Source organism: Cetorhinus maximus, chromosome 29 (assembly GCF_964194155.1).
Source record: "Cetorhinus maximus chromosome 29, sCetMax3.hap1.1, whole genome shotgun sequence".
NCBI classification, from domain to species: Eukaryota; Metazoa; Chordata; class Chondrichthyes; order Lamniformes; family Cetorhinidae; genus Cetorhinus; species Cetorhinus maximus.
In genome coordinates this window covers 9,776,193-9,800,661 of record NC_135907.1, presented here as the reverse complement: position 1 = coordinate 9,800,661, position 24,469 = coordinate 9,776,193, and the positions used below count along the sequence as shown (strand labels likewise).

The 24,469-nt window shown below is 44.9% G+C and overlaps 1 protein-coding gene across 3 annotated transcripts in view; it reads left to right on the top strand.

Moving 5' to 3' along the window:
- micall1a (MICAL-like 1a) overlaps positions 1–24,469 on the top strand; it is an 80,736-nt gene that overhangs the window by 9,517 nt on the left and 46,750 nt on the right. For 2 of the 3 annotated variants that reach the window (XM_078532137.1, XM_078532136.1), the window contains exons 3-5: positions 12,324–12,465; positions 17,212–17,312; positions 23,986–24,122. In XM_078532137.1, coding sequence (XP_078388263.1) covers positions 12,324–12,465; positions 17,212–17,312; positions 23,986–24,122 — 380 coding nt within the window. Of the gene's footprint in view, positions 1–7,891; positions 8,032–12,323; positions 12,466–17,211; positions 17,313–23,985; positions 24,123–24,469 lie in introns of those variants that run through there. The other variant, XM_078532138.1, reaches the window with a different exon arrangement.

Genomic DNA, 24,469 nt, shown 5'->3' with positions numbered 1-24,469 from the left:
GCTGTAACGGTATCTTTAATCAATACTGTCTACCCCCCTTTTTTTCCCTTTAATATTCCTCCTGAATACATTATAACTCGGAATGTTAAGTTCTCATTCCTCCCTTTGTTTTAGCCAGGTCTCAGTTATTCATAATTCTAGAAGAACACAAGAAATAGGAGCAGGAGTAGACCATACGGCCCCTTGAACTTGCTCTGTCATTTAATACTATCATGACTGATCTTCTGTCTCAACTCCACTTTCCTGCCTGCTCCCCATAACCTTGGATTCCTGAGAGATCAAAAATCTATCTGTTCCAGCCTTGAATATAAGTAATATTGGAGCATCCACAACCCCCGGGTTAGAGAATTCCAAAGATTCACAACCCTTTGAGTGAAAAAATTTCTCCTCATCTCAGTCTGAAATGATTGGCTCCTTATCTTGAGGCTGTTCCTCTGTGTTCTCGATTCCCTAACCTGTTGAAACATGCTTTCTGTGTCTAACCTGTCAAACCCCTTCAGAATCTTGTATATTACAATGAGGTGACCTCTCATTCTTCTAAACTCCAAGAACCAATATAGTGAACTTTCACTGTACCACCTCCAATGCTAGTATACCCATCCTTAAACATGAAGACCGAAACTGTGCATGGATATTCCAGGAGTGATCTCACCAAAGCCCTGGACAATTATTGCAAAGCTTCCTCGTTCTGGTGCTCCAGACTCTTGCAATAAAAGTCAACCTGTCATTTGCCTTCCTAATTGCTTTCTGTACCTGTCTCTCGACATCATTTCAAAGTTTCATGCCTTTTAAAAAGTAATTGGATTTCCAGAAGGCATTCGATAAGGTGCAACATCAACGGTTATTGTGGAAAATAAAAGCTCGCGGTGTAGGGGGTAACGTATTAGCATGGATAGAAGATTGGCTGGCAGAAAACAGATTGTGCATGAATGGGTCTTTTTCTGATTGGCAGGATGTGAGGAGTGGAGTCCCGCAGGGGTCTGTGCTAGGGCCTCAACTTTTTACAATTTATATCAATGACTTAGATGAGAGGGGAGTGAAAGCATGATAGCTAAATTTGCAGATGACACAAAGGTAGGTGGGAAAGTATGTTGTGAAGAGGATATAAGGAGGTTGCAGATGGATATAGATAGGTTGAGTGAGTGGGCAAACATATGGAGTATAATGTGGGAAAATGTAAAGTTCACTTTGGCAGGAAGAATAAAAAAGCAGAGCATTACTTAAATGGAGTACAGCTGTAGAATTCCGAGGTGCAGAGGGATCGAGGTGTTCTAATGCATGAGTCACAAAAGGTTAGTATGCAGGTACAGCAAGTATTTAAGGTGGCTAATGGAATGCTATTGTTTTTATGAGAGGATTTGAACATAAAAGTAAAGATGTTATGCTTCAGATATACAGGGCACTGGTGAGACCACATCTTGAATGTTGTGTGCAGTTTAGGTCTCCTTATTAATGGAAGGATGTAAATGCATTGGAGGCGGTTCAGAGGAGGTTTACTAGATTGACACCTGGAATGAGCGGGTTGTCTTATGGGGATAGGTTAGGCTGGGCTTGTTTCTTCTGGAGTTTAGAAGAATGAGAGGTGACTTGATTGAAGCATATAAGATCCTGAACGGTATTGACAAGGTGGATGTGGAAAGGATGTTTCCTCTTGTGGGTGAGTCCAGAACTAGGGGACACTGTTTTAAAATTAGGGCTTGCCCTTTTAGGACAGAGATGAGGACTTTGGAACTCTCTGCCTCAGAAGGCAGTAGAGGCAGGGCCATTGAATATTTTTAAGGCGGAGGTAGATAGATTCTTGTAAGGTAAAGGAATCGAAGGTTATTGGGCGTAGATGGGAATGTGGGATTTGAAACACACAGATCAGCCATGAACTTAATGTCGGAGCAGGCTCAAGGGGCCGAATGGCCTGCTTCTGCTCCTATTTTTATGTTCGTGTGTCTACGTGTGTTGAATTTTGTTCTTCTATTATTATCAAAGTGATTAACCTCGCGCCTCTCCACATTGTACTATTTGTGGCTGCAGCTCACCAGTGTTGGCTGTCACACATCTGTGCATTTATGTGTACACGCTTCAAACTTGCCTTACAGCCAGCTTAGCATTTCTCCCTTGCTTGACTCCCTCTATTTCTAGGCTAAAATCCAAATCATTGAATGGTTGTAGCACAGGAGGGGGCTGTTCAGCTCTCCCCAGGAGCAAATACCAGTGAGTCCTGGGAGAGGACTCCAGAGAGTCCCACTCCCCTGCCCTTGCCCTGTAACCCTGCAAATGTTACCTTTTTAAAGCCACACTTGAATCAATCTCCACCACACGCTCAGGCAGTGCATTCCAGACCCCAACCACTCACTGCAGAATAAAAGTTTATTCTAAAGCCTCTGTTGGTTCTTTTGCCATTCACCTTAAAACACTGGTTCTTGATCCCTTCACCATGGGAATAGTTTCTCTTTATCTACTCTGCTTAGAGCCCTCATGATTTTGAGCACCTCTATCATATCCCCTCTCAACCACCTCCTCTTTAAGGACAACCGCCTTAGCTTCTCCAGCCTATCCACGTAACTGAAACCCCTCATCCCTGGAACCATTCTCATGAATCCTGTCTGCATCCTATCAAGCCTTCAGATTCTTCCTAAAGTATAGTGCCCAAGATTGGATTAAATTTCACCTGCCAACATCCACCAGTTCCACCAGCCTGCCTATGTCCTCTTTAAGTCTATCGCTGTCCTCCTCACAGTTCACAATACTTCCAAATTTTGAAATATGTCTTGTACACCCAAGCCTAGGCCATTAATATATATCAATGAAAGCACTGATCCTGGTACCGCCTTCTGGAAAACCCCGCTCTCTACCACCCCCCCACCCCCCCCCCCCCACCCCCCCCCCCCAATCTGAGAAATAACAATTCACTACTACTCTGTTTCCTGCCACTCAGCCAACTTTATATCCATGCTGCCACTGTCCCTTTATTTCACGAACTTTGCTGGCAACCCGATTGTGACACTTTATCAAATGCCTTTTGGGAATCCATATACAAATATCAACCACATTACCCTCACCAGTCCCCTCTGTTACCTCGTCAGAAAATTCAAACAGGTTGAACAGGACTTGCCTTTAACAAATTCATGTTGGCTTTCCTTGATTAACAGTCATATGGACAAGTCTGAATTAATGTCGTCCTGGCTTATCAGTCCTGAAAGCTGAGGTTAAACTGACTGGCCTGCAGTTGCTGGGTTTAGTACCTCAACCATGCCTCAGCATCCATGCATAGATCCCCTTTTAGGTCCCTAATTAGCTCTACCCTGTCTCTTAGCACTTTTTTTTTACTATTTGCATGCCTATAGAAGACTTTTGGATTCCCTTTTATGTTAGTTGCCAATCTCTTCTCATAGTCCCTCTTTGCCTCTCTTATTTTCTTTTTCACTTTCCCTCTGTACTTTCTATATTCAACCTGGTCCTCACTTGTGTTTTTAATCCCACACCTGTTATACTCGCCCTTTTTCTGCTTTCTGCTGCAAATCAAGCCATTGTTCCATTACAGCCTTGCCTGCCAATCTTTGATTCCAGTTTACCTGTGCCAAATCTGTTCCCACCCCACTTAAATTTGGCCCTCCTGCAATTAATATTTTTACTCTAAATTGCACGTTATCCTTTTCCATAAATAACCTAAACCTATGATCCTGTGATCACTGTTCCCTAAATGCTCCCCTACTGTCACTTGTCCCACCTCACTCCCCACAATCCAATCCTCTTTATAATTATTCTTTGCTATAAAGCTGCTTGTCTCTCCCAGTCCTTCATTGGATTTGATGGATTCAGTGCTCGGATGACCCCGTTTGAGTGAAGTAGCTGCGAGAGGTCTTTCTGTTTACATCAGTGATTTAGGGGGCAAGGATTTTAACAAAACTCTACTTTTGTGTCCTTTGATCCTCGGGTGTCCAGGGTAGCTAGCCGTGATCTCGCTGCATTTAAAACAAATGCATTCGGCATCTCATGAGGGTGCTAACCTGCAACAGGGTGACCAAGCAATACATTGACAGTGTGATTTTACCGAGAGTGTTAAGGAACTTGGGCTGGAGCAGAAATTGGTGGTTGTGATGTTAGTGTGCTCGGGTGACTGGAGAACTAAGAGATCAGACAGTTTCTGAGACCCAAGTGGATTAACTGCAAAGTTAATTCAATTAATTAATTGGATTGCGTTGTGTAAGTTAATAAGGGAGAGACACTGAGAGCTGAGTGAATAATCAGCTGGAATAAAGTACATTTGTGCCGATGACAGACTTGAGTGCGACACTGGCAGGCAGCATTTGCTTAGAGAAGGTGAGAGAATAAGTTTGATCCAAGCAGAAGGTTGGCACTGACCAAGCCTGCACTTGCATAACCATCCGGTTAGTGAGAAATAGCCCTGCCCCATCTACTAAGCACAAACAATGAGATGCTTTAATTGGACAAATAATCTTTTTAAATAGGTCGATGTCTTTAAATGCCCCAGTTGCAAACATCAGCAACAGTTAAAATTATAGAAATAGTGGCTCTCATGAGGAGCTGGTTGAGAAAGAATCATTGAGCCTGACACAAGTTTCCAGAATCCAAGGGACCTTTGTGATCTGATGTCACCTCCCTGCCTCGCAGTGTTCTGTACTAGACAAGGATGAAGCTGTTTTCTGGTTGAGACATGTATGGTTACAATGATTTTCTGGTTAAGCAGTTAATTTTAGTTCTGCCTGTGTAATTTTCAGGCAGCTGTGCAAGTTCTTGAATTTAAGTATTGTTGGTTACAGGCATGTGTGGGATAGCCTGGTGTTTGCAGAAACCCGACACTGCTTTTGTCTTTGGAAATGTGCAGTTTTGCTGTGGGTCTAGTGTGAGTGATGCAGTTGTTCCTGTTTGGTTACATTGTACATTGATAAATAAACCTTGCTCAGAGGGTGGAGAACCTTCAGAAATTCATATATGGAGACAGCATGAGCATGCTCAAAGCCGCCACCCCCCCCCCCCCCCCCCCACCAGCTCCTCCCAATGCCCAAAACCTCAAATCTGGAGACAGCATGAGCATGGAGGGCAATAGTGAGACTAGGCACAGGGGTGATGAGCGAGTGGTGTTTGGGGTAGGCGGGGTTTTGGAGAGCTGGGTGTCTGGGCACTGGGCGGAGCTGTGTGTCTGGGAGCTGGGCGGAGCTGTGTGTCTGGGCGGAGCGGGGGGTCTGGGCGCTGGGCGGAGCTGTGTGTCTGGGTGGAGCGGGGGGTCTGGGCGCTGGGCGGAGCTGTGTGTCTGGGAGCTGGGCACTGGGTGGAGCTGTGTGTCTGGGAGCTGGGCGCTGGGCGGAGCTGTGTGTCTGGGCGCTGGGCAGAGCTGTGTGTCTGGGCGGAGCGGGGGGTCTGGGCGCTGGGCGGAGCTGTGTGTCTGGGAGCTGGGCGCTGGGCGGAGCTGTGTGTCTGGGCGCTGGGCAGAGCTGGGAGCTGGGCGGAGCTGTGTGTCTGGGAGCTGGTCGCTGGGCGGTGCTGTGTGTCTGGGAGCTGGGCGCTGGGCGGAGTGGGGGGGTCTGGGCGCTGGGTGGAGCGGTGGGGTCTGGGCGTCTGGGAGCGGGGCAGCTGGGCGGAGCGGGGCAGCTGGGCGGGGCGGCCTGGGCGCCGGGCGGAGCGGGGCGGCCTGGGCGCCGGGCGGAGCGGGGGGGCCTGGGCGCCGGGCGGAGCGGGGGGGCCTGGGCGCCGGGCGGAGCGGGGGCGCCGGGCGGAGCGGGGGGCCTGGGCGCCGGGCGGAGTGGGGGGCCTGGGCGCCGGGCGGCGCGGAAAGCCCGGCGGTCCGGGCGATTGGGGGAGGAGCTGGGGAGCCGGGCTTTGCAGGGGAGCTGGGGAACTCAGCAATGGGTGGGGGGTGCTGGGGGTTGCTGTGGATTGGGGCTTTGGTGGGAGTGGGAGCTGGGGGGGTCGAGTGTTCCGGGGAGAAGGAGGTCTGAGCATTCGGAGGGGGAGCTCAGAATTTGAGCAGTGTTTGCTGGGGATCTGTGAAGAATCAGGCACATTCTTGATTATCTCCACTCGGTCACATTGAGAAAGTGGACGATTGTGCCGGGAGATAATTGGATTCTCCCTGAGTGTGGTTTCCTGTAGACAGACAGGTCTGAACAAGTTCAGACTGGGTTCTCTCTGGTCACCTGGTGTTCATTCGCTGACTGCAGATATACTCTCTAACTTGCTGCAGTTGTTTTACAAGCTGATTATGCCCAAGATGGGTTTGCTATGTCTGTGTGCTAGGATGTTCCATGGTATCAGTGTTGAGACTGGAGGGAGTGTGTTTTTTTGGGCAGATTGAGCAGGTCAGTGTGCAGCGTGCTTGAGCACAGCTACCCTGCCAACCGTGCCAGTGAGCTCCAGCTCCTTACTGCCCTCAGCGCCCTTTGCCAGCTGTGTAACCCATGACATCAACAGTTTTCTATGTTCCTTTCAGATCTATTCATAAAGACGAGGGGGATAACAGTGTTGTTCACAATTCAGTTCTAAAGTAGAAGCATTATCTGTTATTATGGATCAGTTTGCGTCTGTTCTAACTGCGTGGACGAAGGAGCTGACGACAGAGAGAGTGTTTGTCTTAAAGGATGCTATTTAAATCGGAAACAATTGCTCACTGCTGGATAATACCTGCACTAGTACTTTTGCCAGTTGCTACGCACCTGATGCAGTTAGTATCTGTGATCCTGTGTCAGTCCTGGCAGTGACCCCCCCCCTCCCCACCCCACCTCCCAGCTGGTCCTGGTGGTCCCCCCCCAACTCCACCTCTGGTCCTGGTGGTCCCCCCCCTCCACCTCTGGTCCTGGTGGTCCTCCCCCTCCACCTCTGGTCCTGGTGGTCCCCCCCCTCCACCTCTGGTCCTGGTGGTCCCCCCCTTCCACTTCTGGTCCTGGTGGTCCCCCCCCTCCACCTCTGGTCCTGGCGGTCCCCCCCCTCCACCTCTGGTCCTGGCGGTCCCCCCCCTCCACCTCTGGTCCTGGCGGTCCCCCCCCTCCACCTCTGGTCCTGGCGGTTCCCCCCCTCCACCTCTGGTCCTGGCGGTTCCCCCCCCCCCTCCACCTCTGGTCCTGGCGGTCCCCCCCCCCCCCTCCACCTCTGGTCCTGGCGGTTCCCCCCCCCCCCCCTCCACCTCTGGTCCTGGCGGTCCCCCCCCTCCACCTCTGGTCCTGGCGGTCCCCCCCCTCCACCTCTGGTCCTGGCGGTCCCCCCCCTCCACCTCTGGTCCTGGCGGTCCCCCCCCTCCACCTCTGGCCCTGGCGGTGCCCCCCTCCACCTCTGGCCCTGGCGGTAGCCCCCCACCCTCCCCAGCTGGCCCTGGCGGTGACTCTTAACTGCCCTCTGAAATGGCCTAGCAAGCCACTCAGTTAGAGGGGAATTAGGGATGGGCAACAAATGCTGGCCTTGCCAGTGACACTCACATCCCATGAAATAAATAATTTTGATTTTCTGCCCCATTCCCACTCTGACCTCTCTGTCTTCATCCTCTTACATTGTTCCAGTGAAGCTGAACATAAAACTCGAGGAACAGTACCTCCTCTTTCAGGTAGGCATTTTACAGCCTTCCAGACTCAACACTGAGTTCAACAATTTCAGTCATAACTTCTCCCATATTTTTGGGATGTTAGCTGTTGATAATGATTCTGCAGTGCCCATTTACACCACCCCTAAACCCATCTTTTGTCTTTTTTTTTCACTTGTCCCATTACCACTACTTTTTGCCTTGCACCATCATCCCTTTTGCATTCCACCCAATCGCAGACCTCCTCTTTTGTTCTATTCACTCTCCCCTCTTTCCCTGCCTCTGCTTAAAACCTGTGTCATCTCGAACTTTTTCCAGTTCTGACGAAAGGTCATCGATCTGAAACATTAACACTTCATCTCTCCACAGATGCTGCCTGATCTGCAGAGTATTTCCAGCATTTTCTGTTTTATATCAGCAGGCCAGACCTGCCAGTCTTGCACAACACCGATCAACAGGACTGGGCTATCTATCTGTCTCGGCGCACCTATCAGAAACAAAAGGAGGAAGTGAGTGACATGGAGTTTATGTCACTAACATGCTTACATCTTTTACCTGTGCCCTCTTGAACTCGCATAGCAGCCACTGTTAGCCAATAAGATGTCCTTAAAAGCAGCCAATTTAAAGCAATGAAAGGAGTGTTACAGGGTGGCTTTTGTTTGATTAGTTGTTCCATCTACTGTGTAAAATCATCGAGAATCCTAGAACATTGAGATCAGGCGTTCACAGTTTTGTCATACAGTCCATGCTATAACACTTAGAAATATGGTACTTACAACCACACAATTGTTGAGGACGTGAAAACTTTGCAGTTTTGAACTCTGGTTGATTGAACCCTTCTTAACCTCATTACAATTTGCCACTTTTATATTTTTCTCTTACCTCTAATTTATGGGATTTTATACCTTTCTATAATATATAGTTACATTAAATGCTAACTCCATAGACCTATACATTAACAATAACTTAAGTTACTAAACTGAATTTCTTTCGAAAGAGGTAATAGGCTCTTTTTATATTGGGCTAATGAGATCAGTGCAACTCCCCATTTTTCACTTGTCCCATTATCAAAACAATTATTTGTTACAAAGAATTGCTTTTCTACCAAGCGAAACTTGCCTTTGATTCTATCTCTTTCAGCACCATCTGATACCCCCCCCACCAATTCTACAGAAACCTCAAATTAAAAAAGAATTACTTCATCCAGTTTTTTTTCCTTTATCAGGATTAATTTATTCTTGAACCCATATCAGTAATTACAATCTCCCTGAAGCTGGGGAGTCAGTATGCATTGGCACACCTCCAGTTAACTTCTTACGAAGCAGACGATTGCTTCAATAATGAAATCAAATTAAGCTGCCTGGCCAGCAATGCACACAGCAATCAGAGCAAAACAGGGGGGCTGGTAACAGTAATTCAAAGAGGAACTAGGTGTAATGTCACCTCCATCATGCTCCTTTAACCAAGAACCTAGGACTTTGGAGTGCATGTACGGGAGGTGTCAGCTGTGGCTCAGTTCGTAGCACCCTCGCCTTTGAATCAGAGGGTTGTGGGTTCATGTCCCACTCCTGGAAACCAAGAACTGTGATTGTACTTGAAAGAGTTGCAACCTGTGACTGTTGATAACTCGAAAGAGTTTCCCTGAAGGTAACAGGACAGGTCGGTAATGTGGTTAAGAAGGCATATGGAATACTATCCTTGAATAGCCGAGGCATAGAATGTAAGAGCAGGGAGGTTATGCTGGAGCTATATAAAACACTGGTTAGGCCACCATTTGAGTACTGTGCTGTTTTGGTCACCTTATTACAGAAAGGATGTAATTTCACTAGCGAGGGTACAGAGGAGATTTACAAGGGCACTGCCAGGACTGGAAAAATTGCAGCTATGAGGAAAGATTGGATAGGCTGGGGTTGTTTTCCTTGGAACAGAGGAGGCTGAGGGGAGATGTATTTAAGATGTACAAGGTTGTGAGGGGCCTGGATGGAGTCGATGGGAAAGATCTATTTCCCTTGGCAGAGAGGTCAGTGACTAGGGACCTAGATTTCAAGTGATTGGTAGAAGGATTAGAGGAGAGATGAGGAAAAATCTTTTCACCCAGAGGGTGGTATGGTCCTGGAACTCACTCACTGAAAGGTGAGTAGAGGCAGAAACCCTCACCTTGTTTAAGAGGTGTCAGGATATGCGCCTGAATTCCCGTAATCTCCAGGGCTACGGACCAAGTGCTGGAAAATGGAATTAGGCTGGGGGGCTTGTTTTTTGGCTGGTGCAGACACGGACAGAGTGATCTCCTTTGTGCCGTAAATGTTTCCACATTTTCTAAATATCTGAAAAGGAGGAATGCGCAGGGATGTCCAGGGAGGGGCAGTACATGAATTGCTCCTTAGGAGAGCCAGTACAGAAACGATGGGTTGAATGGCTGCCTTCTGTGCTGTAACAATTCTAATACAGCTGGGCACATTCTAGATAACCAGGTATTTTCTCAGGCCTAATGCAAAGGTCTGTTTCCACAAGCAAACTCTCAATCCTGACATGTGCCATAATGTAGTTACAGAGTAAACAATCATTTCTTTTGATGATGTATGTAATGGAAATACAAATAAGCTCCATAGGCTCTTAATCTCTCCTGTTGAAGGGTACGCCATGTATCTCCAGAGCTGCAAACTAGAAATTGAGTATGATTCAACAGAAGCAAATACAGCATGGCAGAGTTCACTTGATTTCAGAACTTGACTTCACTTGTTGCCCCTGTTACAAATTATAAAATGCCCCAACATTCTGGCTTCTTTCTGCAATGTGACAATTTTTATACTTTGAACCAACATCCATGATGTTGGCAGCAGATAAATGGGAACACCACCATCTGGAAGTTCCTCTCCAAATCACTCACCATCCTGACTTGGAAATATATCCCCGTTCCGTCACGGTCGCTGGGTCAAAACCCTGGAACTCCCTTCCTAGCAGCACTGTGGGTGTACCTACACCACATGGACTACAGCGGTCCAAGAAGGCAGCTCACCACCACCTTCTCAAGGGCAACTAGGCATGGGCAATAAATGCTGGCCCAGCCAGAGAAGCCCGCATCCTGTGAATGAATTTTGAAAAGTGGTAGATCAGTTTTCCTTGGGCATATCCCACTAGCCCTAGCTTATTAGCTGGCTGGTGAAGCAGTGGCTCCCTTTACTTTGGCCTAATGTCCATGATGACCTGTTACAGAAAAGTGTGAAGTGATACATTTTGGTAGGAAGAACAAGGAGAGGCAATAAGATGAAGGGTACAATTCTAAGGGGTTGTGAGAAGAGAGACATGGTGTATATGTATATGTTTGTTGAAGGAAAAACTTCTCTATGCAGTGATTAGTTAGAATCTGCAATGCAGATGTGTGTGCCTGCCTGCGTGTGTGTGTGGGGTGGAGGAAGATTCAGTTGTGATTTGCAAAAGGGAATTGAATAAGCACTTGAAGAGAAATAATTTGCAGGGCCACAGGAAAAAGGCAGGGGAGTGAGACTAGCTGAATTGCTGTTGCAAAGATCAACATGGACATGACTGGCTGAATGGCCTGCTCCTGTACTGTAACCATTCTACATTCTAGACTATGATTGACCTCTATCCTCCTTAACTGCGTTAATTGCTAAATTATCTGCTTTCCCTTAAGCGATTTGCTTGCTAAATTGTTCTCTGTCCCTTAACTGTTTTAATTGCTAGATTGTCCTCCATCCCTTAACTGTGAATAATTGTTGGATTAAACAGCCTGGTTCATTTGTTGCAGAGATTTACCTCCAGCATTCTTTTGTGCATACCTCATAGTAATTAGAAATCAAGGAAGGGAAAGGAACTCTGAGGTCACGCTAATTGCACCAAGATAGTGGGACTATGTGTGAATTCTATCTACGTAGGCGACTCCCAGTCTGCAAAACCCCTAAGTAAAAAGCTCCCTTTAAACCATTCACTCACCCTACTTCTTACCAACACCTTCAGCCCATGTTATTTTTCCACAGTTCACTGATCATTAGAATAAGCAGCCTTCCTTTCTTCAATAAATTGGCAGTAGATCAACTGTAAAGGCCTTGACTTGGGAAATATTCAACAGCCTGGCAACACGTGTGGAAGGTGAAACCGTAACATTTCAGGCCGGCGACTTTTAATCAGAACTTGAAAGATTAGAGATGTAACGAGTTTTAAGCACGTACAGAAATAGGGTGAATCGGGAGGAAAGAACAAAAGGGGTGGCCTGTGATAGGGTGGAAGGCAGGAGAGATTAAAGGACAAAGAAAGAGATGATGGTGCAAAAGGTGGTGGTAATGGGACGAGTAAAGAAACAAAAGCTGGGCCTAGAGCAGGGCTTCCTAAACTGGGAGTCGCGACATGAGATTCTGGGGTGGTAAGCTCTGCAGCAGCCCCCTCCAAGGGATCACAGAAACGTTCAAGCCTCGGAATGGGGTCGCAGTTGAAAAGTTTGGGAAGCATTGGTCTAGAGGAGCGATAAATGGGAATAGCGGAATCGTTACCCTCAGCTAACATTGAAAAAATAACAGAAATTATGATCTGAAGTTCCTGAACTTGGTGTTGAGTTCAGAAAGCCTTTTTGAAGGATAAGGCCCTGTTCCGCGAGCTTCTGTTGCTGTGTCTGGCACTGGCAGCTTATTCATGACGCACACGAGCATACGGATTAGGATAAGGAAGTAGGCCTTTCGGCTACTCGAGCCTGCTGCATCGTTTGATAACCCTGTGTTTGGCGGGTTTGTTCCAACCTTGTTCTTTAAACAGCTCGGCAGCTCTTTAATGTGTGTCTTTGTCTCCATAGGCATTTGAAGTGGCTGAACAGGAGCTGGGAATTCCAGCACTCTTGGACCCAGAAGACATGGTTGCAATGCGTGTTCCAGACCGTCTCAGCATTCTGACTTATGTATCTCAGCTCTACAACTACTTCACCAACCAGACCCATGGTATGGAGTTGGGACAGCTGTGCATTTTCACTTGTGCCCACTGCGGAACACTGACTCTGTTTTGACTTTCTTTAATTAAAAACCCAAATCATATTTTTACAGTTTGTCGGAGGTGGCAGAGAGTTCAGCCCAAAGTGAAATAACATTGAAGCATGAGTTGCAAAGGATCCTTCAAGTGCAATGCACCCACTGTGCAACCTGTTGCAGTTTAAGGGCATCCAGAACAGCAGCAGACAGGATTAGCAATTGTCTTTTGAAATTAAAAGGCTGATACACATACACTGCTGATTTAGGATGCAATAAAGCAAGGCAAGATGGAAGTAGAGGAACACAATGGCTCTGAGCTCTGTTTCTCTCTCCACAGATGCTGCCAGACCTGCTGAGTTTTACCAGCATTTTCTGTTTTTACAACACAATGGAACAGTTTTGCGTAATGAGAGCAACTATGAAACTGGGTCCAAAACTGATGCCGAGTCACCAGGCAAGCTTAGAAGAGCTACAAATATCCCTTCCTCATTCTGTCAGCTGAATGGAGGAGCTCCTTGGGTGCTGCTTTGAGATTGTTGTCACTCTGAACCGAGTTGGCATGTGTTCCCGCCTCAGGTTTTGTCTGCCAATGTTGGTCGCAGTTTTTTCTGTCATCAAGCTTGCCCAATAAAGTTTTCCAGGCCACTACTGATTCCTTTTACAGGTGTAATGCCACCAGAGACACGAAAGGGTGGGGGAATGAACATATGTCAGCTTGATCCAGTGGGCTAACAATCTCAAAGTAGCAGCAACCAAGGAGCTCCCCCGCATTCAGCTGACAGAAGGAGGAAGCGATATTTGTAGACTCTCAAAAGTTGCCTGTTACTCAGCATTAATTTTGGTCTCAGTTTCATGGTTATTAATCTCTCTACCAATTTCTTTGGCGAGATCAAAACAGTTTTTGAGAAATGGAAGCACCCTGTACATTCATTTATAAATGGTTTTTCACATTTCTCGTGCACTTCATGATTCTACAAGTCATTAATATTCACTCTCGATGTTTCCTAATTTCCTCCTCAAAGACACTGAGTCCTGCCAGTTCCGCAGGTGCTGCCTGCCTGCTGGCACTTTCACCCAGGTAGCTAATGTGCAAGTTCTTAGAAGGGATTCTATCGTCAGTTATGTCATTGAATACAGCTTACTAAACATAAGCACCACGTGAATCAATCTGCTGATGTGAGGCGTGCTTCTTTGGACAGTAATATCCTGTGTGGTCACCTGAAAGTTCCCATGTAGATCTCTCACAAGTCTGCTCTTTTAAGCTACCACGCGTGTACAGCCGCACAAGAAAAATTCAAGGAACCACATGCTTAAACTGCCTGTGCACTCTTTAAAAAAAAAATTAGAGGTATGCTGATGGACAGATGACCTTCTTACCCTTGACTATTTATAATATGTTGTGTGAGCCTGGACAGTAACCACTCGGCTTTCTAACGTTCTAAATTAACTTTCAACGCACGAGAGGATAAGAAGACCCGTGCTTCCGATCTTCAAAATTTATATAGATTGCATGCTGGAAATTCTATAAACTCTGCATGATCGGTATGCATATCTGACTGGATTAACTGCTGACCGTCCAACTTGCCTTTGTGGCTCGCATGTTAGCTCAAATTGTTAATGGCCCTCTCTCCTTGGGTACTGTTTTCTCTTCACCACCACCCCCCTTTCAGGTCTGTCATCATCACCACCTCTTGCAAACTACCACCCTATTTCCAACCTCTTTCCTCTCAAGTCCTTGAAATTGTCGTTTCCCAAATCTGTGCCCAGCTTTCCCGCAACTCCAAGTGTGAATCCCTCCAATCAGGTTTCCACCCCTGCCACAGTATTGAAACAGCTCTTAATTAACATCCCAATTCATGCCCTGTATGACTGTGGTAAGCTATCCCACCTCAACGTTCTTTGCCTGTCTGTAGGCTTGGATACGGTTCACCACAACATCTTCCTCTAATAACTCTCATCCTTGGTCCAGGTAGGTTGGACTCCCCTTGTCTGGTTACATTTGTATCTGTTCAGTCGATGCCAAAATACTTGTATTGTCCCTTCCCTCCCCTTATCCTTTGCTCAGTCTCCATCAAATTTGCTGAACTGTCTTTCTATGGTCCCTTTAAAAAAAATTTGAATCACTTACGATAACTTCTCTTCCTGCACCGTTTTGCCTGGAGTACGCCAAGGATGGCTTTGATTTTCCCAATATTAATCGGAGAAAATTTCTGCTCATCTAGTAGTGGATGTCAGTCAAGAGGTCTGACAAATCACACCCCTATTTCTCATCTACATGCCACACCTCAACGACATCATCTGAAAACTCAAGGTCAGATTTCACATGTGCGCTGACAATACCCAGCTTTACCTTGCCATTATCTCTCTCAACTCCTTCACTGTCTCTGATTTGTCAGACCTCTTGACTGACATCCACTACTAGATGAGCAGAAATTTTCTCCGATTAATATTGGGAAAACCAAAGCCATTCTCCTCAGTCCCTTCCACAAGCTCTGTTCACTAGCCACTGGCTTCATTACTTTCCCTGACCACTGTTTGAGGCTGGACCAGACTGTTCACAACATTGATGTCCTACTTGACCTGTGCTGAGCTTCTGACCCCATATGCTGTCCATCATCAAGACTGCCTACTTCAATCTCCATAACATCGTTTGTCACCCCCTTTGCCTCGTCTCATCTGCAAAAAGCCATTATATATAACGTTGTACCTCTAGATTTGATTATTCCAATCCTCTCCCAGCCAGTCTCCCACCTTGCACCCTCAGTAAACTTCAGATTATGGAAAATTCTAACCGTATCCAAACTCGCGCCAAGTTTATTCGTCTATCCCCCTTGTGCTCACTGACCTAAATTGCCTCCCAGTCTAGTCATATCTTGATTTTAAAATTCTTGTTTACAAACCCTTCCAAGGCTTCACCCCTCCCAATCGCCGTAATCCTGGAGAACTCTGCACTCCTCCAATTCTCTGACATCTTGTGTGTCCCGAGTTTTCATCACTCCACCATGAACAGCTTTGCTTCAGCTGCCATGGGGGCCCTAAACTCTGGAATTCCCTCCAAAAATCCTCTCTACTCCTTTACCTCTGAAGATTTCCCTTAAAACTTATCTCTTTGACCAAGCCTTTGGTCACCAGTCCAAATACTTCCTTATGTGGTTCTGCATCAAATTTTGTTTTATAATGCACCTATATAACACTTTGGGACATTTTACTACATTACAACGCTATATAAATACACATTGTTGAAGTGAGAAAAAAACATCAGCTGAAACCTATCTTTTGAGCTAGACTGAGACCTTGATTTTAGAAACTCCAATTAAGGTATTAAAAGGCACAAAAGACAATTTAATGGTAAATTAAAATTTGTTACTGTGAAAGATGCAATCAATTTTTTCAATATTTTATTGAGTTCAAATATTACTCTGCATGTTCAAAATTTATTTCAGTGAAGGTTTTTGAAGAGGGTGCAGAAGAGATTTACTAGAATGATCTCAGGGATGAGGGATTACAGTTCCGAGGATAGACTGGAGATGTTGGGGTTGTTCTCCTAGGAGCAAAGAAGACTAAGAGAAGATTTGATAGCAGTATTGAGATAGAATAAATAAAGAAAAAACTATATCCAGTGGCTGAAGAGTTGATAACTGGAGGGCACAGATTTAAGGTGATTGCCAGAAGAACCAGAGGTGTCATGAGGAAAACCTTTGGATGGTTTGCTGACTAGGTTTGGAATGCTTGATTTTAACCTGATAGGTTGATGGATATAGAGTCAATAGGAACCTTCAAGGGGAGGTTTGGATAAATATTTGAAAAAGGAACCAGTGGAGGGGTTCGGGGAATGAGCAGGAACTCACTGGGTTGCCCTTGGAAAGAGCCAGTACTTACTTGAAAGGTCGAATGGCCTCCTGTGCTGTACAATTCTATTCTTTTATAACTTCATGCTGCACTTCAAATAGTCCAATGGAATCTTTAATATCCACTTGAAAAAAATAGGTGCCCCCTCTAAAAGACAGTGCCTCTGACAGTGCAGCACTCCCTCAGCACTGCACGTAGTACTGAAATGACAGCTTAGACAATGCCCTCGAGTTTTGGAGTGGAACTTGAGCTCCCTATCTGCTCGCATGTAGCTCCTGGGCTCATTGGCACCCACCTTCATGGCCATATTCCCTTGAGATTGTTACAGCAGAATCTTGGGGCACAGAGAGTTTCAGGGCACCATGGGAATGCAGACTCATGGGAACACCATCACCTGCAAATTTCCCTCCAATTCACACACCATTCTGACTTGGAACTGTATTACCATTCCTTCACTGTTGCTGGGCCAAAATCCTGCAACTCCCTAACAGCATTGTGGGTATACGTACGTCAATGCTGTTGCTCAAAAAGGTGACTCACTACCATCTTCTCGGGGGGGAAAATAGGTATGGGCAATAAATGCTAACCCTGCCAGAGATACAGCCCAAGAACAAATAAAATTGTTGAATAATATTGAAATTAATCAATTGTTTAGGCTGACGACCAATGCACTATTGCCATTTGTGCTGCCATCTCCTGCTGTTCTGGTAATCTATCGTTCTTCTCATGATGTAGTGCCTTTATTGCGAGAGAGTGGACCCTGCCAAACAGCTGTGAGAATAGAGACCATCATATGAGGCAAATTATGTTCGCTAACTGGTCAGTTAGGATTTTGAAGACTCCAAGGTAACGTTACTTTTTTTTCTGTAGCTGGTGTTCCCCCCTCCATGAAGAGACCGGCTGAAATATCACCTTCAGAGCCATCGATCAAGAAAGCGGTCACTGTGAGCAAACAAGTCTTCTCACCAAATGTGAGTCTGTGTTAGTGATCAGCAAGTTGGATAACTTGACTCTGGTAATCCTATTAACTATCATGGAAATTACATTATTCGTTAACAATCACATTATCCTTGTAATCACATTCACAACAATTTGTATTTCTATAGCACCTTTAGTTCAGAAAAACATCTGGGGGCTTGACAAAGGCATGATCTAAAAATGGATGCTGAGCCAAAGGCAGAGGTGTTAGCAGAAAAAAGGTAGATTTTAAGGGGGATCTTAAAGGAGGAAGAGGCTATGGAAAAGCGAAGGGTTCAAGGTAGGGACCAAGGTGACTGAAGGCACAATCATCTATGTTGGAGCACAAGGGAGGGGATGCAGAAAATGCCAGTCAAAGGAATGGAGAGTTCTGAGAATGATGAGGTGGGAAGTGGGTAGAGTTCGAGTTTACAGAGATAGGGAGCGGTGAGGCCATGAAGGGATTTGAACTGGAGGATGAGAATTTTAAATTTAAGGTATTAAGAGGATGCTGAGCCAATATAGGTTAGTGTGAATGGGATGATGGGTGAGGGATAGAATATGGGCAGGAGAGCCAAGGGGTTGGAATTGGTACTATGGACCATTGCTATGATCTCGGTCGAAACCAATATCTTTTTTTAAAAAAAAGAAATCAAATCCCAGTTATTTACTGAAAGAATGAAGCTATAAGATTCCACGGTTTAAACAAAAGAATTTTTACTGTACAAGAGTCAAGCAAAGCAAACACGAAATAAAGGAAAATTTCTGTTATCTGACATGCTCCGGGAATGGGAGGTGCCAGTTAATTAAATATGCCAGTTAACTAAGGTATAAAGCAAGTTCCACGTTTTCATCTAATCAAAAAGCTCCAGGATGATCATGCTGGTGTAGAGGTCTTGCGAGAGGTGCTGGAGCGCACAAATTGAGTGAGGGCACCGAGTGGAGATGGTGCTACAGAACAGTGGGAGGCTGAGACTGGAATGAGGACAAGCCACAGATAGCAATTACCAGTGAGTTTGACATTTCCAGTCAAAAAACAGACCCCACCCTAGAATCCCAGTTAATAGAGAATTCAGGTTGTTAGAGTGCCGGATAACAGAATTTTTACTGTACTACCTTAGGTACTCTCCTATACTCTAAACTCTGGATTAACAGGCAAATTGAAGTTGATTATAGACTATAAATTACACATTAAATGGCAGATACAACTAAGACAGACTTTACGGATTGGATTGGCAGTTCACTCAGCATATATGTCATCAATCTTGTCACGAAGTCCTTCAAAACTCTTGTCTCTCACACAAAGATTTTCAGCTCCTATTCTAGGATTTAGCCTGATCTTTAATTGACAGCAGCGCACAATCAACTTGAGTTCCACGGGCAGGGTCTTCACCAAAATTTGCACATTTTCTGTAGAACCTCCTCAACTCTACTTACGATGGTCTGGATGGTGTAGATCCACCAATGTTATCTTCAATTAACAGAAACAGATGCAGCAACTGTATATTTGCCGAATCTTAGCTTCTGGATCTAGCCTCCGTTGCCTTCAACCTGCCTGTACTGCACCACTGGGATCATCCTCTGAACTCTGATGGCTCTGTGTCCTTTTGTATGTTTCAACCAGTTTCAGTTTTCCAGACGTTTTGGTTTCCCATCTCACTTTCAAGTCTTTGTTTCTAGGAAGGTCAGTTCCTCTTTTCAGTTTCCCTTTTCAATTAGGGTCTGTCTCAAAAAAAATACAAGCTTCGAAATCACAGATTCTATCGCACCATACAGTTACAGTTTGGACCTCTCAACCAATATTTCTCACTTGCTAATCTCAAAAGGTAAAGCTTCCAATGGCCAGTCTATACTTCTTGTGAAGCAAAATCTGGGAATTGTAGACCAGTCAGCTTAGCGTCAGGTAGGAAATATACTAGAATCCAAACTAAAAGAAGTGATAGAAGAGCATCTAGACTAAAGGCAGGAAATATAACAGAAAATAGTCAGCTCCTCGGATTCCTAAAGGCTGAGTCATACTCAACTAACTTAATATGTTGCTTTCGAGAGGTAACGGAAAGAATAGACAAGGGTATTGTAATGGATGTCATATACTTGAATTTCCTTCAATAAGGTACCACATCAGTGGGCTCATGACAAAATTTTGGGCATGTGGAATCATGGGACAAATAGCTGAATGGATAGCAAATTGGCTAAAAAGGATAGAAAACAGAGACTTAGGGTAATGAGTGTTTATTCACATTGGAGGAAGGTAGAAAGCAGTGTTCTGCAAGGATCAATGCTCTCATGATATTCATAATTTACATTATATTTGACTGAGCAACAAGTAACTCGAGATCAAAATTTGCAGATGATACCAAACTGTGGGGGTGGGAGAGAAATGCAGCATGATACAAGAAAACATTAGAAAACTTGCAGACTGGGCACTTAAGTGTGAAGTGAACTTTAACACAGATAAATGTGAGGTGATGCGCTTTGGTAGGAAAAATAAAAATGTCACCTACATCTTAGAAAATAAATTGAATGGGGTGGAAAATAAACTGAATGGGTTGCAAAGGTAAAGGGATTTAGGGATACAGGTGAACAAATCATTAAAAGCAGCCTCCCATGTCCGCAAAGTAATTAAAATGCTAACAAACTGGTGTTCTGTTTCTAGGGGTAGAGAATTCAAAAGTATTGAAGTTATGTTAAACTTGTTACATGATCATAGTCAGATCACAGAGAACTATGCACAGTTCTGGACTCCATACTATAAAAAGACGGAGAAGTACCGGAGGAAGTGCAAAAAAAATTTTAAAGATGGTACCAAATGGAGAGATTACAGCTTTTGGGAAAGATTGAACAATTAAGTCAAAAACAAAAATATCTGGAAAAACTCAGCAGGTCTGGCAGCATCGGTGGAGAGGAGCACAGTTGACGTTTCAAGTCCTCATGACCCTTCAACAGAACTAAGTAAAAATAGAAAAGGGGTGAAATATAAGCTGGTTTAAGGTTTGGGGGGGACAAGTAGAGCTGGATAGAGGGTCAGTGATAGGTGGAGATAACCAAAATATGTCACAGACAAAAGGACAAAGAGGTGTTGAAGGTGGTGATACTATCTAAAGGAATGTGCTAGTTAAGGGTAGGAAGCAGGACAAGCAAGTGACAGATAGCCCTAGTGGGGGTGGGGTGGGGTGAAGGAATCTAAAAAGGCTAAAAGGTAGAGATAAAACAATGGATGGAAATACATTTAAAAATAATGGAAATAGGTGGGAAAAGAAAAATCTATATAAGTTATTGGAAAAAACAGAAAGGAGGGGGAAAAAACGGAAAGGGGGTGGGGATGGAGGAGAGAGTTCATAATCTAAAATTGTTGAACTCAATATTCAGTCCGGAAGGCTGTAAAGTGCCTAGTCGGAAGATGAGGTGCTGTTCCTCCAGTTTGCGTTGAGCTTCACTGGAACAATGCAGCAATCATGTTTCTGGGAGGGAGGAGAAGGTGTGAGGGCGGATGCGTGGGAGGTGCGCGCCCTCACCCTCCAGAAACATGATAGGGTCCCCCTTGTCCTCACTTATCACCCCACCAGCCTCCGCATTCAAAGGATCATCCTCCGCCATTTCCGCCAACTCCAGCATGATGCCACCACCAAACACATCTTCCCTTCACCCCCCCTGGCGGCATTCCGTGGGGATCGTTCTCTCCGTGACACCCTGGTCCACTCCTCCATCACCCCCTACTCCTCAACCCCCTCCCACTGCACCTTCCCATGCAACCGCAGAAGATGCAACACCTGCCCCTTCACTTCCCCTCTCCTCACCGACCAAGGGTCCAAACACTCTTTTCAAGTGAAGCAGCAGTTCACTTGCACTTCCCTCAACTTAGTCTACTGCATTCGTTGCTCCCAATGCGGTTTCCTCTACATTGGAGAGACCAAACGCAGACTGGGTGACCGCTTTGCAGAACACCTTCGGTCTGTCTGCAAGCATTACCCAGACCTCCCTGTCGCTTGCCATTTCAACACTCCACCCTGCTCTCATGCCCACATGTCCGTCCTTGGCTTGCTGCATTGTTCCAGTGAAGCTCAACGCAAACTGGAGGAACAGCACCTCATCTTCCGACTAGGCACTTTACAGCCTTCCGGACTGAATATTGAGTTCAACAATTTTAGGTCATGAACTCTCTCCTCCATCCCCACCCCCTCTCCGTTTTTCCCCCCTCCTTTTTGTTTTTTCCAATAATTTATATAGATTTTTCTTTTCCCACCTATTTCCATTATTTTTAAATGTATTTCCATCCATTGTTTTATCTCTACCTTTTAGTCTTTTTAGATTCCTTCACCCCACCCCACCCCCACTAGGGCTATCTGTATCTTGCTTGTCCTGCTTTCTACCCTTAACTAGCACATTCCTTTAGATAATATCACCACCTTCAATACCTCTTTGTCCTTTTGTCTGTGACATATTTTGGTTATCTCCACCTATCACTGGCGCTCTATCCAGCTCTACTTGCCGTCTCTCCCCCCCCCCCCCACCCCCCGCTTAAACCAGCTTATATTTCACCCCTTTTCTATTTTTACTTAGTTCTTTTGAAGGGTCATGAGGACTCGAAATGTCAGCTGTGCTCTTCTCCACTGATGCTGCCAGACCTGCTGAGTTTTTCCAGGTAGTTTTGTTTTTGTTTTTGTTTTGGATTTCCAGTATCCGCAGTTCTTTGCTTTTATCTTGAACAATTAAGTGCTTTTTTTCTTTAGACCAGGTAACCTTATTAAGATCTTTAAAATTATGAATGGATTGGACAGAGAGGTTGAAAGGTTCTACCTGTGGGAAGATCCAAAACTAGGAGCCATATATGCAAGGTAGTTACTAACAAATCCAATAGGTACTTGAGAAATAGTTCTACTCAGGGTGGTTAGAATGTCAAGATGGTTGAGGCAATTAGCTTAGATGCTTTCAAAAGGAAACTAGATGAGTACATGAGAAAAAAGGGAATAGAAAGATATGCTGAAAAACTGAGATGAGGTGGATGGAGTGGGATGAGACGTGGTGTATAAACTAGTTGGGCCAAATGGCCTGTTCCTGTGCTGCAAATTCAATGTAATTCTATGTAAAATGGCGACCTTAATGCACAAAGTGATTGGGCTCAGTGTATAACCAGCAAACAGTGAATCCTTCTGCCATTGCAATGTGCTACAGAAATAATACTGCCTCTCCACTGTTGCAAAGGTTACCAGAGCAGTATTATTTAGATTAGGTTAAGAAGAAGCAAACGTAGCATAAGGCTGAGATAATATTTTTAGTTACATTCATCTGTTGTAAGCCTAACCTTAATTGTTTTTGAAATTCTTGGAGTGTTTTTCATCAGAATTCTTCAACTGAGGTTATGGGTTGAACATGTGGCAGTGTTTTGTCTTTAACAACCTGGGCAGTAATCTGGCTTTGGTGTGGAAGGGAACAGGGTTGGGCTGGGGCGCCTTGCAGGCCTGTTATTGAACTCATCTGATTTTCATTTCTGTTCCATGCAATGGCTTGAAAAATGAGGTGGGTTCTATAAAGGGCAGTAGTCTGCTCTGCTAGCTTGGTGCTCGGATGGTGGAGAAAAATGGTCTCTAAGCACCAGGGAGGTCCCACTGCAATGCAGAGCTAAATTATTAGATCAAGTGAGCTGAAGAATTGGCCTAAGGCTCACTATATGAGTGTAAAACTGTCAAATCCACTGAAGCAGATTCATAGTTGCTGGTTTATATTCTGTGACACTTAACTGATAGGAATTTCCAAAATGTAACATCCTTTGTTCTGCAAAGGAGATGCCCCTAGCCATCCCTCACTCCAGGTGATTGCATTCCCTTGAACACAATCTGCTGTGCAGTTAATTTCCACTCTGCATAGTCTGGTCTCAATTATAAACAGGATATCAAGATCAGAACTGAGAGGTTATAATTATTATGAAAGATTGAATAGGCTAGGGCACTTCTAGAACTAGGAGTCACTGTTTAAAAATAAGAGGTTGCTCATTTAAAACGGAGATGAGGTGAAATTTTTCCTGAGGGTCACGGGTTTTTGGAACTCTCTGCCTGAAAAGGCAGAGTTGGATAGATTCTTGGTAAGCAAGGGGTTCGTAGGTTATCAGGGGTAGGTGGGATGCAGATTTGATGTTAACTATCAGATCAGCCATGATCTTATTGAATGGCAGAACAGGCTCAGGGGGCCGAATGGCCTACTCCTTATTTGTATGTTTTTCTCTCTAGAAAAGAGAAGGCTGTGAGGGGTGACTTGATAAGAGGTCTTAAAAAATATGAAAAGGTTTACAGGGTGCATATAGAGATGTTACTATTTGTGGGGGAATATTAATAATAAATATTAGTCACTAATCTAATAGTGAATTCGTGAAGGAGAAACCTTTTCCCCAGAGAGTGATTAGAATGTGGAACTTGCTACCACAGAGAGTGGTTGAGATAAGTCACAAAGATGCAGCTGGGTAAACACAGGAGGGAGAAAGGAATAGAAGAATATGTTGATAGTGTTAGATGGAAGGAGGCTAATACAGAGCATAAACCAGCATGGACCAGTTGGGCTGAATGGCTTGTTTCTGTGCTGTATACTATATAATTCACCTTGTAAGAGAGTGGCTATCAGTCTGCTTCTCCATACTCTGAAGTGTTTAGTACTGACAGTGTGTCATTCCTAATCTCCATGTCCTTTATCCACCAGAGTGATTCCTCAGAAAAAACTGCAGCAAGGCCCTCTTGGAACACGCTCAGCAGCAAATGTGCAATTTGCAGCAAACACGTTCACTTGGTACAGAGATATTTGGTGGATGGGAAACTTTATCATCGCAACTGCTTTAGGTAATGTGAAATGAAGGTCCAGGCTCCTTGCTGCAACGCCACACCACTTGTTGCAGATATGTCAATTAATTTACAGGATGCATAACAGTAAGAGTCACTTACTTAGACCTGTAATGCTTTCTGATCAAGGTAATTTAATGGTTTCCTGCATTGACACAGGCTTGGTTCAGTAACCACGCCAGCAGTCTTTATGAAGAAAATTAATTGGATATCAATCTCACCTACACGTTATGCATTAAATACATATTTTGTAATTCTTTTTAATTAGCTCTGAGGATTTGAGTGATACTGACACAACCACATAGTTGCCCTAAGAAGCTGCTGGTGGATCTCTTGAACCACTGCAG